Below are 14,902 nucleotides of genomic sequence, written 5' to 3' on the forward strand. Positions count from 1 at the left end.
CCCCCCCCCCCCCCCCCCCCCCCAGAGAGGCGGAGACGAACGCAGGCGGGTCCATGGAGATCCTGGGAGCCTGGCCCTCTTTGCCTCAGCCTCCCGGTGGCAAGAAGGTCAGGTCGGGCCACCGCGGTGCCCCTCCCCCAGAGCCCAACCCCCTTCCCTGGCACTCCCCCCCACCCGTAGGGGAGGGGCCTGGAGGGGGGCAGCAGGCGGGGCGCGCGGGGGAGGTTTGGCGCGGGGCTTGGCGGGACCGCGCGGGCCGGGCGGCCGAGCCCCGGCATCGCGGGCCCTTCCCTCTGGTCACCTCCCGGACCCCGGCCGCCCGGCCGCCCGGCGCCCTGGACACCATGAAGCAGCTGTGCCTTTGCGCCGCCGCCTCCTTCGCGGTAGGGCCGGGGGAAGGGGCGCGGGAGCGGGGCGGGCGCGGGCCCTTCCTCCCCTCCCCGTCCCGCCCCTCCCCGCCCCCTGACCTCGCAGAGCCTAGACCCTCCACCCTCAGACCCGCGAAGGATGATCAGGGAGGAGGGAGGGGGCGGGGCAGAGACTGGGGGGGATGGATGGGACATTTGTGGGGACAGTTTTGAGGACAGATGGGGACACAGGAGAATTTAGAGGGCATTTAGAGGGACAGTTTTGGGGAACAGTTTTGGATGGGATCATTTGTGGGGACAGTTTGGATGCTGTTTTGGGTGATCTTTTCTGGGAAAAGATATTGACATTTGGAGAACAATTTTGGAGGACATCTGAAAGATTTTAGGGGAGGACATTTTGGGGACAGATGATGGGGTTATTGGGGGGGTGATTTTGGAGAACATGTCAGGAACTTGGGGAAGACATTTTGGAATGCATTTCAGATATGGGGACATTTGGGAGACAATTGTGGCATCTCAGAGGCAGTCAAAGGATAGATGGCAGAGGGTGGTGCTGAGGGACATTGAAGCAACCTTTTTAGGGGTTCCTATGGGAAGACTTCGGAGGGTAGTTCAGAAAGGGATATGGTGAAGTGATATTGGAAAGGTGGCTTTCACTAAGGGCTGGGCTGGGAGCCTAGGTTTGGGGGACAACTTTTTGGAAAGATGCTGGGGGCTGATCTGGGGATGGTTTAATGGTACGATGGTGGAAGTGGTGTATGACAGCTGGACCTGGGGGCAGATGCTGGGGACCCAGGCTTGAGGGTTGCTGTCTCAGGCCCCCACCCAGGACCACTCCCCCCGGCAGCTGCGGCTCAGCCCCACTGACCTTGGCTCCTGCCCACCCTGCGGCCCCTGCCCCATCCCGAAGCCGGCAGCCAGAGGCAGGCGCCAGGCAAGTGCCCAGGCCGGGCGGTGAGAGCCCGGAGCCCCTGCTGGGGGAGTGGGGAAGGGCAGTGGCCGCCAGTCCCATGTTCCCCTGGGTGTGCCCCGCAGAGCCAGGACTGGGGCAAAAGTGACGAGCGGCTGCTGCAGGCCGTGGAGAACAATGATGCCGCACGGGTGGCCTCCCTCATTGCCCGCAAGGGGCTGGTGCCCACGAAGCTGGACCCCGAGGGCAAGTCCGCGTGAGTGCCCACGTCCTGGGGGTGTGATGGCTGAGGGGTGGCCACCCTGCAGCTGACCCCTGACCTCTGGCCTCCAGATTCCACCTGGCGGCCATGAGGGGTGCAGCCAGCTGTCTAGAGGTGATGCTGACACACGGCGCCAACGTTATGAGCACGGATGGGGCAGGTACTACCCGCCGGGCCCTGGGGGAGGGAAGAGGAACTCAGACCAGGTGCCCAGCCTGAGGGTCCAGCCAGGCCCTGCTTCATGGCCTCCATGTCCTGCTGAAAAAGGGGGGTTCTCTTCAGTGCCCCCAGGGAGGCACAGGGGCGAGTCAGGCTGTGGTACCCAAGGATGGAGACCATGGCCAGCAGCAAACAGAGTGAGTCAACTTGTGGATCAGGGAGAGCTGGGACTCAGGTAGTGGTTGAGTCAGAGGAAGTAATGGAAACAGAGGAGCATCTGAGCTTGAGGAGCATCTGGGGGCGTGAGAATAACAAGTACAGTTTTTTGGAGGGGAGTATCTGAAGTGCATGGAGTAGCTGGGCTCTAGAGTTAGCTGGAGCTCTGGGAGTAGCTGAGACAAAAGGAGAATCTAGGTGTGTGACTTAACTAGGGCCCTGAGGGATAACTGTGATAGAAGGCATGGCCAGAGGGAGTAGTTGGGACTCAGGGAATAGCTAGGCATGGGGCATAGCCACATCTGAAGCTTCAGGGCAACAAGTATAGGAGCCAGGATGTATGGGTACTGGGAATTTGTAGAGTATCAAAGAAAGCGGCATAGCTGGCACTTTGGTGTAGTTGAGCTTATAGAGTAGCTGGAGACCTGGGGAGTAGCTGGGGACCTGGGGAGTAGCTGGGACCTAGGGAGTAAGCTGGTGACCTGGGGAGTAGCTGGGGACTGGGGGAGTAGCTGAGGACCTGGGGAGTAGCTGGGGACTGAGGGAGTAGCTGAGGACCTGGGGAGTAGCTGGCGACCTGGGGAGTAGCTGGGGACAGTAGTGCTTGAGGAGTGGATGGATGTGGAGTGTAGCTGGGATGAGATTGTCTGGGACACCTACTAGCTGAGGTTTGGAAAGCCTCTGGTCCCAGGGAGTAGCACAGTTTTGAGAAGTACCTGGGTTTGGGGACTTGTTAGAGTCATCACAAGTAGTTGACACAGGTTTGGGGGGGCAACTGGAAGTTCCCTGAGTATCTGAAGCTCTAGTACATTCTCTCTCCCTTTCAGGTTACAGCGCCCTCCACCTGGCCGCCAAGTATGGGCACCCTCAGTGCTTGAAGCAACTACTGCAGGTCGTGTCCTTTCCTGCCTCAGATACTTCCCAACCCCAGATACTCCCTTGCCCTGACTAGTCCTGAGTTCCAGGAATTCACTGAACCCCCAGTTACCCCCTGAATCCTTTGTATTCCTTGGCCCCTTTTACTCCTGAGTCCCAGCTACTCCTTGGACAACCAGATACTCCCTGAGTGTCCAGCTACTTCCCACACCCAAGTTATACTCCCAATACCAGCTATTTCCTGAGCCCAGCTTCTCCCCAAACCCCCGGCTGCCCCTGGGCTCCCAGCTAATCCCTCTTTCTCACCAATTTTCATAAAAGCCAAGAGAGTCATTTGGGGGCCTGTGAGAAGTGGGTTCCACAGAGCAGGTGGGTGGGAGGGGAGAAGGGGGGAGGCAAGGAGGCTGAAATACAGCAGAGCCCAAGGAGGGGCAGTTCCTAGAGAAATTAGGCAACAGGGATGGCTCCTAAACAGGGATGGCTCCACCTCCAATGACACGCCTCCCCCCCCAGGCATCCTGCGTGGTGGATACTGTGGACAGTAGTGGGTGGACGGCCCTGCATCACGCAGGTGGGTGCAGCCTGGCCTCGCCCTGGCCACCATGGCCCAGAGGGTGCTAGGCTTGGGAATTATTCTACCTAGGGCTCTGGGGACCTGCCTAGAACATTCTGCCTCCTTCCTCATGGAGCCGCTACTGTGTGCCAGGCACTGGGCTCTGCATTATCCTCTGACCCTTTGAGCCATGGACGATGACCATTGGACAGACAAGGGGATTGAGGCTTATCAGCAAGAAAGTGGGGAGGATCCAGGCCGTCTGACCCCGAAGCACAGCCTACTGTATGCTGGGCCTGGGTGAGGACGATCAGAGGGTGACCAGAGTATAATTTGCTTCAAGGAACTCCTAGGGAATCTCAGGAAGGCCAAAGGTCCAGGCAACCTTCATAGTCATCAAATCCAAATTCCTTTCCCAAGGGAGGGAAGGGACCCACCCACCTGAGCCAGGGTCTGTCCACCGTGCCCATGACATTCGGGAATGTCTTTCACTTGATGACTCAAGAACCGTCTATCCTCTTGGGAGCGTGGAATACATTTGCTCTGGAGTTTTATTCACTGTTGAAACATTCCCTGCAGTTGGAGTACGCTGCCACCTAGTGGTGGCAAAGCCTTTGATCACGTTATGGAAGCTCCGTGGTTTTTTACTTTCAATAAATATTGAGTACCTGCTGTGTGCCAGGCTCGGTTCTAAGCGATGGGATTACAACAGCAAACAAAACCCCATAAGTCCTTGGGCACACAGCAGGTAATCACATAGAGTTTGATGATTTTTTTTTTTAGCTTTTTTTCTTATTTTATCTTCTTGGCCATGCTGCACAGCACGTGGGATCTTAGTTCCCTCACCAGGGGTCGAACCCGCGCCCCCTGCAGTGGAATTGTGGAGTCTTAACCACTGGACCGCCAGGGAAATCCAAGAGTTTAATGGTTTTCCAGCAACACTTCCTTGCACAAAGCCCTTCCTTCCCTCTTTGAGGCTCTGGACATAACACACCTTGTCCTACTTCCTTGATGACCAAGTCCTTCCAAGCTCCTCCCTGCCTCAGGGTCCATGTCCATGCAGTGACCTCTACCCTCCCCCTTTCACCATCAAAACTCAAGCTCAGATCAAACCCCAAGAAGCCTGCCCAACCTCAGCGGAGGTCTGATCTCTCTAGTAAATATTAACACTCTTCGTATGAGGGTTTGGTATATAGTCGGTACACAATAAATGCTGGTTGAATCAAAAGGGGTTAAATACATGAAAATCAGTGAAACGTTCCACCCTAAGAGGGACCCACAGTGGAATGTGGAAGGAGCTTGGGACTGGGAATTAGAAGACCTGGGTCCTCCTCCTGGCTCTTTCTCTGACCCCCTGGGTGACCGTGGGCCTGGCTGGGCCTCAGTTTCTTCATCTGTAGAATAGGAGTCATATCTTTGTCACTGATCTTCTGGGGGAGGTGGAAGTTTCTCATGAAATAAAGGATAAGAATCACACTCAGGCAGAAGGCCCCCAGAAAATATCAAAGCCATGCCCTTCCTACCCACCCTTCTCTCTTTTTCCAGCGGCTGGCGGCTGCATCTCCTGCTCAGAAATGCTCTGCTCCTTCAAGGCACATCTGAATCCCCGAGATCGAGTGAGTCTTTGGGATCTTGTGGGGAAAGATACTGCATTTGAGGTATGCTGCCACCAAGTGGCAGCATCCCAGGCACCCTTTGAAAAGTATGAAGATTTGGAGGGAAGCTTGGGGGCCCTCATAGGCTTCCCCACCTCCCAGAGTCATTCTCTCATGCCTTGTCTCATCCCTCTCCCAACCCCCTCCCCCAGCTGGGTACAACACCCCTCATCATAGCAGCTCAGATGTGTCACACAGATCTGTGCCGCCTCCTCCTGCAGCAAGGGGCTGCCGCAAATGACCAGGACCTTCAGGGCAGGTGAGCATCTCCCCTCTCAGCCAGTCCATTGTGTGCTGTGTGACTTAGGCAAGTCTCTTAACCTCTCTGGGTGTGGGATCTAGTTGTCCTCCTCCCCTTACCCACCCTGGGTGTTGAGGAGGGTGTGGTGGTTTGAAAATGTCCTCACCCCCTCAGTAGCCTCCTCTTCTGGTAGGACGGCCCTGATGCTGGCCTGTGAGGGAGCCAGCCCCGAAACAGTGGAGGTGCTGCTGCAGGGTGGGGCCCAGCCGGGCATCACTGATGCGCTGGGCCAGGACGCTGCTCACTACGGCGCCCTGGCAGGGGACAAACTCATCCTACACCTCCTGCAGGAGGCCGCCCAGCGCCCCACACCACCCAGCGGTATGCAAACCCCACCTCTGAACAATTTTGAGCCCCCTCCTCCATCTTCTAGGTAATTTCTTGTCATCCCTTTCTCTCCCTCCCTACTGTGGATAGTTTCAAGGTATCCCTATTTGTATTATAGGAGGTTTCATTGCTCCCGTCACACTACTCAGGACAGTTTTGAGGAACCCCAGAGCTTTTAGAATAGCCTAGGGGTCAACTCTGTTTTCCTGGGTCATCCATATTCTTGGATGTTTACCTTTCCTAAGAATTGGCCCTTCCACTTGCCCCATCCTGGAGATGCCACTGTTCTCTCTTTTTGAGAGTTTCAAGGCCCCTCCTATTAGTATTCTGTCAAAATGGTTGATTCCTACCTTAAAAGTCCTGATTCTGGGGGGAATTGGGAGCCCTCTCAAGTCCCCTGGGCTCACTAATGCCCTTCCTAGGGCTAGGAATGGAATCCCTAGAACAGTGCCTGACCCTGCTTCCCTCTCTCCCCTGCCCTCCCAGAGGATGACTCAGGCGAGGCATCATCTCAGGTATGGATCCCTAAGCAGCAAACAAGTCCCTCTCCCTGTGCACACACTACCTTCCCCCTTGCCCCAGGCTCCCTGGGAAGAGAAGGAAGAGATGGACCCTTGACTCAGGGTTAATACCTGGAAGGACCAGGTTGGGGAAGAATGCTACCTTCGGGGTATGCTGCCACCAAGTGGCAGCAGCACCCACAGCATAACTCTCAAGACTCAGTGAGAACACTGAGGGGATGGGGCCAAATCATGGGGCTAGGGTGGGATGGTAGAGGGAACTGAGATGGGTGAGGGCTGGTGCAGTCAGTGAAGGAATCAGGTCTGGCCTCTTTCTCTCTTCCGGCACTACAGCATCTCAGCTCCATAGGGAAAGAATTGTAAACAATTGGGTCTAGCTGGGGAAAGTGCCAGGGCATGGAGAGGGGCAGAGGGTAAAACATAAGATTTAGAGCTCTCAGGAGATGTGGTCTTGCCCCCTTTTATGCTGGGATAAGTGAGGACCAGCGAGAGGCAGGGACTCACTCGAGATCACACAGGAAGTGAGGGCACAGTTGGGGCTGGTGACAGAGAGTGGGTTGGCTGTGTTGGTTTATTTGGGTGGGAGGCTGGCATGTCCCCCATGTACCCCCTCTACCCCTCCCCCCAGAACTCTGTGTCCAGCCATGAAAAGCAAGGGGCCCCCAAGAAGCGAAAGGCACCTCAGCCCCCTGCCAATATCCCGATGCCGGTGAGAGATGCCCTGGCCTTGGGGGGAGGCATGGAGGGACTCCAGACAGGATGGGGAGAAAGCTCTGGCTCAGGTACGGGAGGGTACAGTCCTTGGGCATCACGTAAAGGTGGTGGGTTCCCGGGGTCGGGGGACAGGATGATCAAGATGCCTATGAGGAGATCGTGCGGCTGCGACAGGAGAGGGGCCGCCTGCTGCAGAAGATCCGGGGCCTGGAGCAGAACCAGGAACGGAAGAAGCAGGAGGTGAGGGGCCTCAGAGACATGGGCCTTGGGCTAAGCCTGCAGCAGGTACCATTTTGGGGGTACCCTACCTCTTCTCCCTCTCCATACACACGGGCCTCCTCAGTGTTCCTCCAACACTCCAGGCACGGTGCTGCCCTCGGGCCTTTGCACGTGCTGTGGCCTCTGCCAGAAACACCTTTTCCCAGATGTCCCTATGACTCCCTCTCTCATCTCCTTCAGGTCTTTGCTCAAAGACACCTCCCCTACCCAAATTATTTAAAATTGTTACACCCCGACTCACTTCACAGTTCCCTTTATTTTTATTCAAAGCACTTACTGCTATTGGATGTACCATATATTTTATTCATATTCACCCATTCGACTGTAAGCCCACGAGGGCAGACATGGTTGATGGTGCCTGGCTCACAGTAGATGCTTCATAAGTATTTACTGGATGGATGAATATTTGAGTAAGTGAGTGAATGAATAAATAAACGAATTAGTGGCCTTAAAGGGGGTCTGGCACAAAATAGGCCAGAGGACATCTGTGGTTGGGATGGAGGGCCACTGAGCAGGAGGTAGGCCAGGGAGGACCCCCAGCCCAGATCCAAGCCCAGGCCCCTTTCTTCTGTCAGCTGCCAGAGGCGGAGGCCAGCTCCCTCCACAGCCTGGAGAGACAGGTAGGGTGGAAGGTGGGGGGAAGCTGGATGGCCAGCTGCCCAGTGTTTTCCCCAGAGGCCCACTGAGCCCCCCCCCCCACTGCCTCCCTGCAGGTGCAAGAGCTACAGCAGCTGCTGGCAGAGAGGCAGGAGGAGAAGGAGAGTCTAGGACGGGAGGTGGAAAGTTTGCAGAGCAGGCTGTCCCTGCTGGAGGTGGGCCCAGCGGGGAGCAGGGCAGGGGTGGGGCTTCTAGGGGCGGGGCCACCAGGGACGGGGCCACCAGGGGGAAGGGCCTCTCTTCTGCTGCAGCTGCATGATAGCCACACTAATACACATAGTCTCACACACATGCAAACACAGAACAGACAAACGTACAAACACAGGTACACATAATAGACACTTTTAAAAACACAGGATCACACATGCTGACATACGTGCAGAGATGAACAGCCACGCTTGTATATATGTGGTCTTACACATACAACAGGCAAACACACAACAAACACATCTGTGGGTGTATAATCACACATGCACAACAAATACTTGGGCACACACAGCAGATATTTCTCATTCAATCACACACCGAGGCAACACACCCACAAATACATGTACACACACAAGTATTTCTCACAATACATAATTACACAAACGTAGATACATGTACACAACCATGTTCACACACATGCACACATACAGAAACACAGAACGGTCACACACCACAGACTAAAATACAAGTGCAAAATCACACACAGTCACGGGGACTCAACATAGGAGAGACCGGGGCCACTGTGCACGCCCACACATGCACACACATGCTCACCGCCGACCCACAGACCCTGAACCACTGTTGCAGGTACTCGCACACAGGCAGACAGCCGTGGCCCCACACAGAATTGCAGACACACCCTTTCAAGGACTCACTCCCATCCCTCTCTTGGTCCCCTGTGACCAGGTGGCACGTACACCCCTAGTTGTTGGGGTTATGGACACAAACTTGGGGGAGACATGGGGGCTGGAGGGAGGGCAAGACCCCGAGCCGGACCCTGATCACCCCCCCCACCAGAATGAGAGGGAGAACACCAGCTATGATGTGGCCACCCTGCAGGACGAGGAGGGTGAGCTGCCCGACTTCACAGGTGAGCTCCCACCTGCCCTCCCCCACCCGTTGTGTCTGGGGCCCCAGGAATTGGAGCCTTGACCCATAGGCATTGAGAGAGGTTGCATCTGGGAGGGAGCTTGGCCCGCCCCGTTAGTTATTCCACTCCCCAAAGTCGGCCTGCCCAGGGACCCTGGGGCCTGACTCTGTGTCCCCTGCCAGGGGCTGAGGCGCTGCTCTCCAAGCACCTAAGCCCATCGGCCCAGGATCTCTTGGCCTCGCTGCAGGAGCAGGTGGCCACGCTCACCAGACAGAACCAGGAACTGATGGAGAAGGTCCAGGTGGGGAAACCGAGGCCCAGGAGGGTTGGGTGGGGACAGACCTGAGGACCTGAGGGGCTGTTCCCCGGGGGGTTGGGCGGGCACGTGGCTGAGTCTGTGGATAGGGAAAGTGGCATGGCTGCCCTGTGCCCCCCATGGCCACTTCAGCTCTTGCCTGGCTGCCCTGCCCCCGCCAGATCCTGGAGCACTTCGAGAAGGACGAGATGGAGGCTGACAGTCTGGCCGAGGTCATCCCTCTGGCGCTGTACGACTCTCTCCGGGCTGAGTTTGACCAGCTCCGCAGGCAGCATGCCAAGGCCCTGCAGGCGCTGGGGCAGCAGGAAGCACAGGAGGGCCCTGGAGAAGAGGAGGCAGCCCCTAGGGAGGGCAACGGCCCGGGAGCCAAGGCCGCCAGAAACGGGCCAGTGGAAGCAGAGCTTAACGGCACTGCAGCTCCGGAAACCAGAGTTAATGGAGCCGAGAGCACAGATGAGGAGGCTGCGGGAGTAGAAACCACGGAAGCCAGAGCTTTGGAAGCAGCATCCATGGTGGCGGAGGCCACGGAAACAAGACCCATGGACGCTGAGGCCACGGAAACAGAGGGTGTCGGCACCGAGCGCTTGGAAACAAAGGCCGCAGGGGCTGAGGTCACAGAAACGAAAACTCTAGAAGAAGGAGGAAACCCAGAAACAGAGGCCACGGGAGCAGAGTCCACAAATATGAAAACAGAGGAACCAGAATGGAAGGCCAGTGGAACAGGTGCTGTGCAGGAAGAGCTCACAGGCACAGGGACCATGAAAACGGAGGCCATGGGAGTGGAGGCCACGACCCCGAGGGTCACCACAGGCCCCGCCTTGCACCCCAGTGCTGCCGAGCTGGAGGCGGCCCACGGCAAGTGTGAGCCCGCGGAGGCCGAGGGTGGTGGGGCTGGCGGGGTCAGCAGCGGTGACACAGGCCAGCTGCGGGCCGCCCTGGAGCAGGCCCGGGAGGACCTCCGAGACCGGGACTGCCGCCTCCGGGAGATGGAAGCGGCCTCGGCCCGGCTGGACGAGGCCCAGGCCGGCCGGCTGTTGGCCGAGGAGGAGGCTCGGGGCCTGCGGGCAGAGCTGGCCCAGCGGGAGGAGTTGCGGCTGGAGCTGAGCCGGGAGGTGCAGGCCCTACGGGAGCAGCTGGCTACGGCCGCAGCCGCCGGGGAGCAGCAGCGGGCTGCGGCCGTCAAGCTGGGCCAGGCGCGGGACGTGGCTGAGGCCCGGGCTTCTGAGCTGGCCGCGGCCTGCGAGGAGGCTCGGCGGGGCCTGGCGGAATTGCGTGAGGCCTCCGAGGTGCTCCACCAGTCAGTGGTGCCAGCCTCGGAGCATCACCGGCTGCAGGAGGAGGCCCTGGAGTTGCGGGGACGGGCGGCCAGCCTGGAGCAGGAGGTGGTGGCCACGGGCAAGGAGGCCGCCCGTCTGCGGGCAGAGCTGGAGCGCGAGCGTGTGGGCAGCGTGGCCCGCCTGGAGCACGAGCGCATCGTGGATGCCCTGCAGGCCGACGTGGCTCGGCTGCAGGGGCAGCTGGAGGAGCTGGGGCGACGCCACGAGAAGACCAGCGCCGAGGTCTTCCAGGTGAGCGTGGTGGGATCCTCATCGGGCACAGCCAGTAGCCAGTTGGTGGTCTGTTCTGACCCCACAGCCATGCGATGTTTCGACCCCATCGATTTCAGTCCTGCGGAGACTTGACGCTGCGATATATCCAGGTGGACCTTTGACCCTGCAGCCATTCTGACCTCCTGGGTGTTTCAACTGGTGTTTTCTTTTTAAAAACCTTTTGGTCATTTTGACCCCATCATTTTTTCTAATGGTTAGCCCTTTTTGCCATCTTCCTTTTTTGTTTTTGTTTTTGCGGTACGCGGGCCTCTCACTGTTGTGGCCTCTCCCGTTGCGGAGCACAGGCTCCAGATGCGCAGGCTCAGCAGCCATGGCTCACGGGCCCAGCCGCTCCGCGGCATGTGGGATCCTCCCGGACCGGGGCACGAACCCGCGTCCCCTGCATCGGCAGGCGGACTCTCAACCACTGTGCCACCAGGGAAGCCCGCCATCTTCCTTTTTATCTATCTATTTATTTATTTATTTTTGGCTGTGTTGGGTCTTTGTTGCTGCACGCGGGCTTTCTCTAGTTGCGGCGAGAGGGGGCTACTCTTCGTTGTGGTGCGTAGGCTTCTCATTGCGGTGGCTTCTCATTGTGCACCACGGGCTCTAGGCGTGTGGGCTCAGTAGCTGTGGCTCGTGGGCTCTGAGCGCAGACTCAGTAGCTGTGGCACACAGGCTTAGCTGCTCCGTGGCATGTGGGATCCTCCCAGACCAGGGCTCGAACCTGTGTCCCCTGCATTGGCAGGTGGGTTGTTAACCACTGTGCCACGGGGGATGTCCCCGGCACGTGGGATCTTCGTTGCGGTGCACGGGCTCAGTAGTTGCGGCGCACGGGCTCTCTAGTTGTGACACGCGGGCTCTAGAGCATGCGGGCCTAGTTGCCCCACAGCATGTGGGATCTTAGTTCCCTGACCAGGGATCGAACCCACACCCCTTGCAGTGGAGGAAGGAGGATTCTAAACCACTGGACAACCAGGGAAGTCCTGAAGGTGGATCTTTTGACCCCATCTCTTTTCTTAAATACACACACACACACACACACACACACACACACACATCCCGCAAAGAAACCTAGCAACTGTTTTTAACAAATGTGTGAATAAAAAGCCACATTTGTTAGTTGTCATCAGGAAAGCGTTTTTCTCTCCATGCCTCTGTTTACTCACCTGTATAATGGAGCTAATAATAGTTCTTAGTCCTCACATGAGAATTAAATGGTTTAATTTTACTTAGGACAGTGATGGTACAAATGATTAATAATTGCAGCCAGGATTACTGTTTTTCCAAGAACATTCTCTTATATATATATATTTTTTTTTGGCTGCACTGCTTTCACGGATCTTAGTTCCCCGACCAGGGATCTAACCTGTGCCCCATGCAGTGGAAGCGTGGAGTCTTAACCACTGGACCGCCAGGGAAGCCCTATTTTCTGAATTTTACCTTCCTTCATGATCACTTCTTTTGTGGGTAAATTTTGCAAGTCTGATTTGATTCAGACTTAGTTGTTGTTGTTTTTAATTGTTAAGGTGTAGTCAGTCTGTACTAAGTGGAACATCTAATTATTATCCATTTTCCCTGACCTTTTATTTCTTTTAAGGCCAGTGATCCCCCCAGGATCAATTTTTGCAAATCTAACACTGCTCCAATCTTGATATTTTTGTGAAAATGCAGTCATCAATTTTGGGGCACATGTTTGCTTTTCGTCCAGACTCTTCTGTTTTTCCTTCATTTCGTAAGAAATCTACAAACCTTCACACCACTGGCAGAGAAAAGAACATTGGCTATATTGTAATAATGATAATAACGTTCATTATGTAATAATAACACTAAAAACAACATCACAAACTTGAAGATAGCACTTACTGTGTGCCAAGCACCATTCTAAGTGTATTCCATGTATTTTCTCATTTTATCCTCACAGTCACCCTGTGATGTGGAGGCTCTTATTATCCTCGTTTTACATATAAGCAAATTGAGACACAGAGAGCTTATGTCACTTGTCTAAGGACACACAGCTTGGCAGAGTCAGAATGTGCATCGTGCCCAAAGAAATCCAGAACTTCCCTGAATCAAATTCCTTGAGGCCAAACGGGCTTGAATAGCCTCAGACCAAAATAGAAGGGTCAGAATCTTTGGTGTCCAGGCATCTTTGGGGTCCGGACGTCCTCAGGGTCACACATGGGTTTGGGCCGCAGGTGCAGCGGGAGGCGCTATTCATGAAGAGTGAACGGCATGCGGCTGAGGCCCAGCTGGCCACCGCAGAGCAGCAGCTGCGGGGGCTACGTACTGAGGCCGAGCGGGCACGCCAGGCCCAGAGCCGTGCCCAGGAGGCCCTGGAGAGCGCCAAGGAGAAGGACAAGAAGGTGGGTCCCCTTTTCTTGTGCTCATTCAGGGGGCCCCCCACTCAACAGAGGTTGGAGGGAATCTAAGAATGTCGCAACTGAAAGAGGCTTGGGAAATCAGCCCATTTTCCAGATGAGCAAACAGAGGCTCCAAGAGGCAAACTGAGTGTCTTGAAGTCACACAGCACCTCACTAGACAGTGGATGTGACCCCCAGAGCCCCAGGTGCTTTAGCACACAGAGAAACCCAGCCCCAACCTGCTGTGTGACCCTGGGCAAGTCACTTGACCTCTCTGAGCCCCAGTTTCCACCTCTGTAAAATGAAGATAAAATTGCGGTACGGATTATGGTTTATTTGTAGCAGTGTTCCTCCCCCTCAGCACTAGTGACATTTGGGGCTAGGTTATTCTTTGTGGGGGACCATCCCGGGCACTGAGGGGTATGGAGCAGCATTCGTGGCCCCTACGCACTCGATATCAGGAGCACCCCCAGTGGTGACAAACACAGATATTGCCTGGCATCCCCGGGAGGCAGGATCTCCCCTGGTTGAGAACCTCTGATCTATAGAAATAACAATAAAGCCCAGCATTTATTGAGTGCCTGCTGTTTGCTGACACAGTTTAAACTTAATCACAGCAGCCTACCAAGGTGAGAAGTGTGATTCTCTTTACAGATGAGGAAACTGAGATTCAGAGGGTTTAAGTCATCTTCCCAAATCTCCAGCAGGGAAAGGGTAGAGAAGGACCCAAACCCTGGCCTGTCTGACCCAGCCCCACCAGGCCAGGCTGCTTTTGGCCCTCCTGTTCTGTCTGTCTCCACTTGCACTTCCCGGGACTCCAAGATCCACAAGATTTTTCTGTAAAGGGCCAGACGGTCAATGTTTTTGGCCTTACTTGGCCAGGGCACTCAGCTCTGCCGTTGATGCAGGAGCTGTAGACCCTGTGACAATGAATGGGCTTGGCCGTGCGCCAGTAACATTTTACGTTTGGCCATGGAAATGTGAATTTGGTTTCATTTGCACATGTCGTGAAATGTCATTCTTCTTCGGACTTCTTCCCCCTCAACCATTTAACATGTGGAAACCATTCTTAGCCGATGGGCCGGACTCAGCCTGCAGGGCAGAGTTTGCTAACCTCTAGGATGCAACTTTCCCTCCAAGGCCTGTCCTTTGCCTGGAAAGGTCGCAGGCCCCCAGCCCCGGGCTCAGGATGCTAGCTGACCCTCCCCTGATCCCACTTCAGATCACAGAGCTCTCCAAGGAAGTCTTCAGTCTTAAGGAGGCACTGAAGGACCAGCCGGGAGCCCCAGGCTCCTCGGAGGTGGAGGCCCTTCGCGGCCAGGTGAAGGCTCTACGGGAGCAGCTGGAGGTGAGAGCCTCGCCCACCCGCTGGGCACAGGGCTCCCCGGAGGGTGAGGGGCAGGCAGGAGGTTGGGCACATGGGCCAGATGTGGAAGGAAAACAGTTCAGTATTTTAGCAAGCAGCACAGTCACGCCGGCGCCTCCCATCAAACTAGGGGCTCGGGGTGCCAAGGGGGCTTTCTGGCATATCTTGGAGGGGGTTCTGCTTTTCTGAGCACCCTCCCCACACCCACAGGAAGCTGCCAGGGACCACAGTGCAGTGGTGGCCTTGTATAGGAGCCACCTCCTCTACGCCATTCAGGTGAGTCACCCTGGCTTTGGGTGCGCCACTGCTGCTCCCTAGGCCTCAATGTCCCCATCTGTACAATGGGACGCTGGTCGAGGGAAGAGGTTCATGGCCTCTGGGGCGGGGGGTCG

The 14,902-nt window shown here is 56.2% G+C and overlaps 1 protein-coding gene across 5 annotated transcripts in view; it reads left to right on the forward strand.

Moving 5' to 3' along the window:
• The window catches only part of LOC114893265 (ankyrin repeat domain-containing protein 24-like), a 34,708-nt gene that overhangs the window by 10,194 nt on the left and 9,612 nt on the right, over window positions 1-14,902 (forward strand). For 2 of the 5 annotated variants that reach the window (XM_029218960.1, XM_029218959.1), the window contains exons 3-21: window positions 1,216-1,302; window positions 1,404-1,534; window positions 1,612-1,700; window positions 2,743-2,807; window positions 3,305-3,362; window positions 4,890-4,960; window positions 5,152-5,258; window positions 5,434-5,621; window positions 6,114-6,142; window positions 6,777-6,857; window positions 6,995-7,102; window positions 7,717-7,761; window positions 7,855-7,953; window positions 8,804-8,876; window positions 9,059-9,177; window positions 9,354-10,760; window positions 12,980-13,147; window positions 14,367-14,492; window positions 14,721-14,786. In XM_029218960.1, coding sequence (XP_029074793.1) covers window positions 1,216-1,302; window positions 1,404-1,534; window positions 1,612-1,700; window positions 2,743-2,807; window positions 3,305-3,362; window positions 4,890-4,960; window positions 5,152-5,258; window positions 5,434-5,621; window positions 6,114-6,142; window positions 6,777-6,857; window positions 6,995-7,102; window positions 7,717-7,761; window positions 7,855-7,953; window positions 8,804-8,876; window positions 9,059-9,177; window positions 9,354-10,760; window positions 12,980-13,147; window positions 14,367-14,492; window positions 14,721-14,786 — 3,117 coding nt within the window. Of the gene's footprint in view, window positions 1-1,215; window positions 1,303-1,403; window positions 1,535-1,611; window positions 1,701-2,742; window positions 2,808-3,304; window positions 3,363-3,575; window positions 3,645-4,889; window positions 4,961-5,151; window positions 5,259-5,417; window positions 5,622-6,113; window positions 6,143-6,776; window positions 6,858-6,994; window positions 7,103-7,716; window positions 7,762-7,854; window positions 7,954-8,803; window positions 8,877-9,058; window positions 9,178-9,353; window positions 10,761-12,979; window positions 13,148-14,366; window positions 14,493-14,720; window positions 14,787-14,902 lie in introns of those variants that run through there. The other 3 variants (XM_029218961.1, XM_029218963.1, XM_029218962.1) reach the window with 3 other exon arrangements.

Source organism: Monodon monoceros, unplaced genomic scaffold, assembly GCF_005190385.1.
Source record: "Monodon monoceros isolate NGI ecotype Baffin Bay Population unplaced genomic scaffold, NGI_Narwhal_1 Super_Scaffold_12, whole genome shotgun sequence".
Lineage (NCBI taxonomy): Eukaryota > Metazoa > Chordata > Mammalia > Artiodactyla > Monodontidae > Monodon > Monodon monoceros.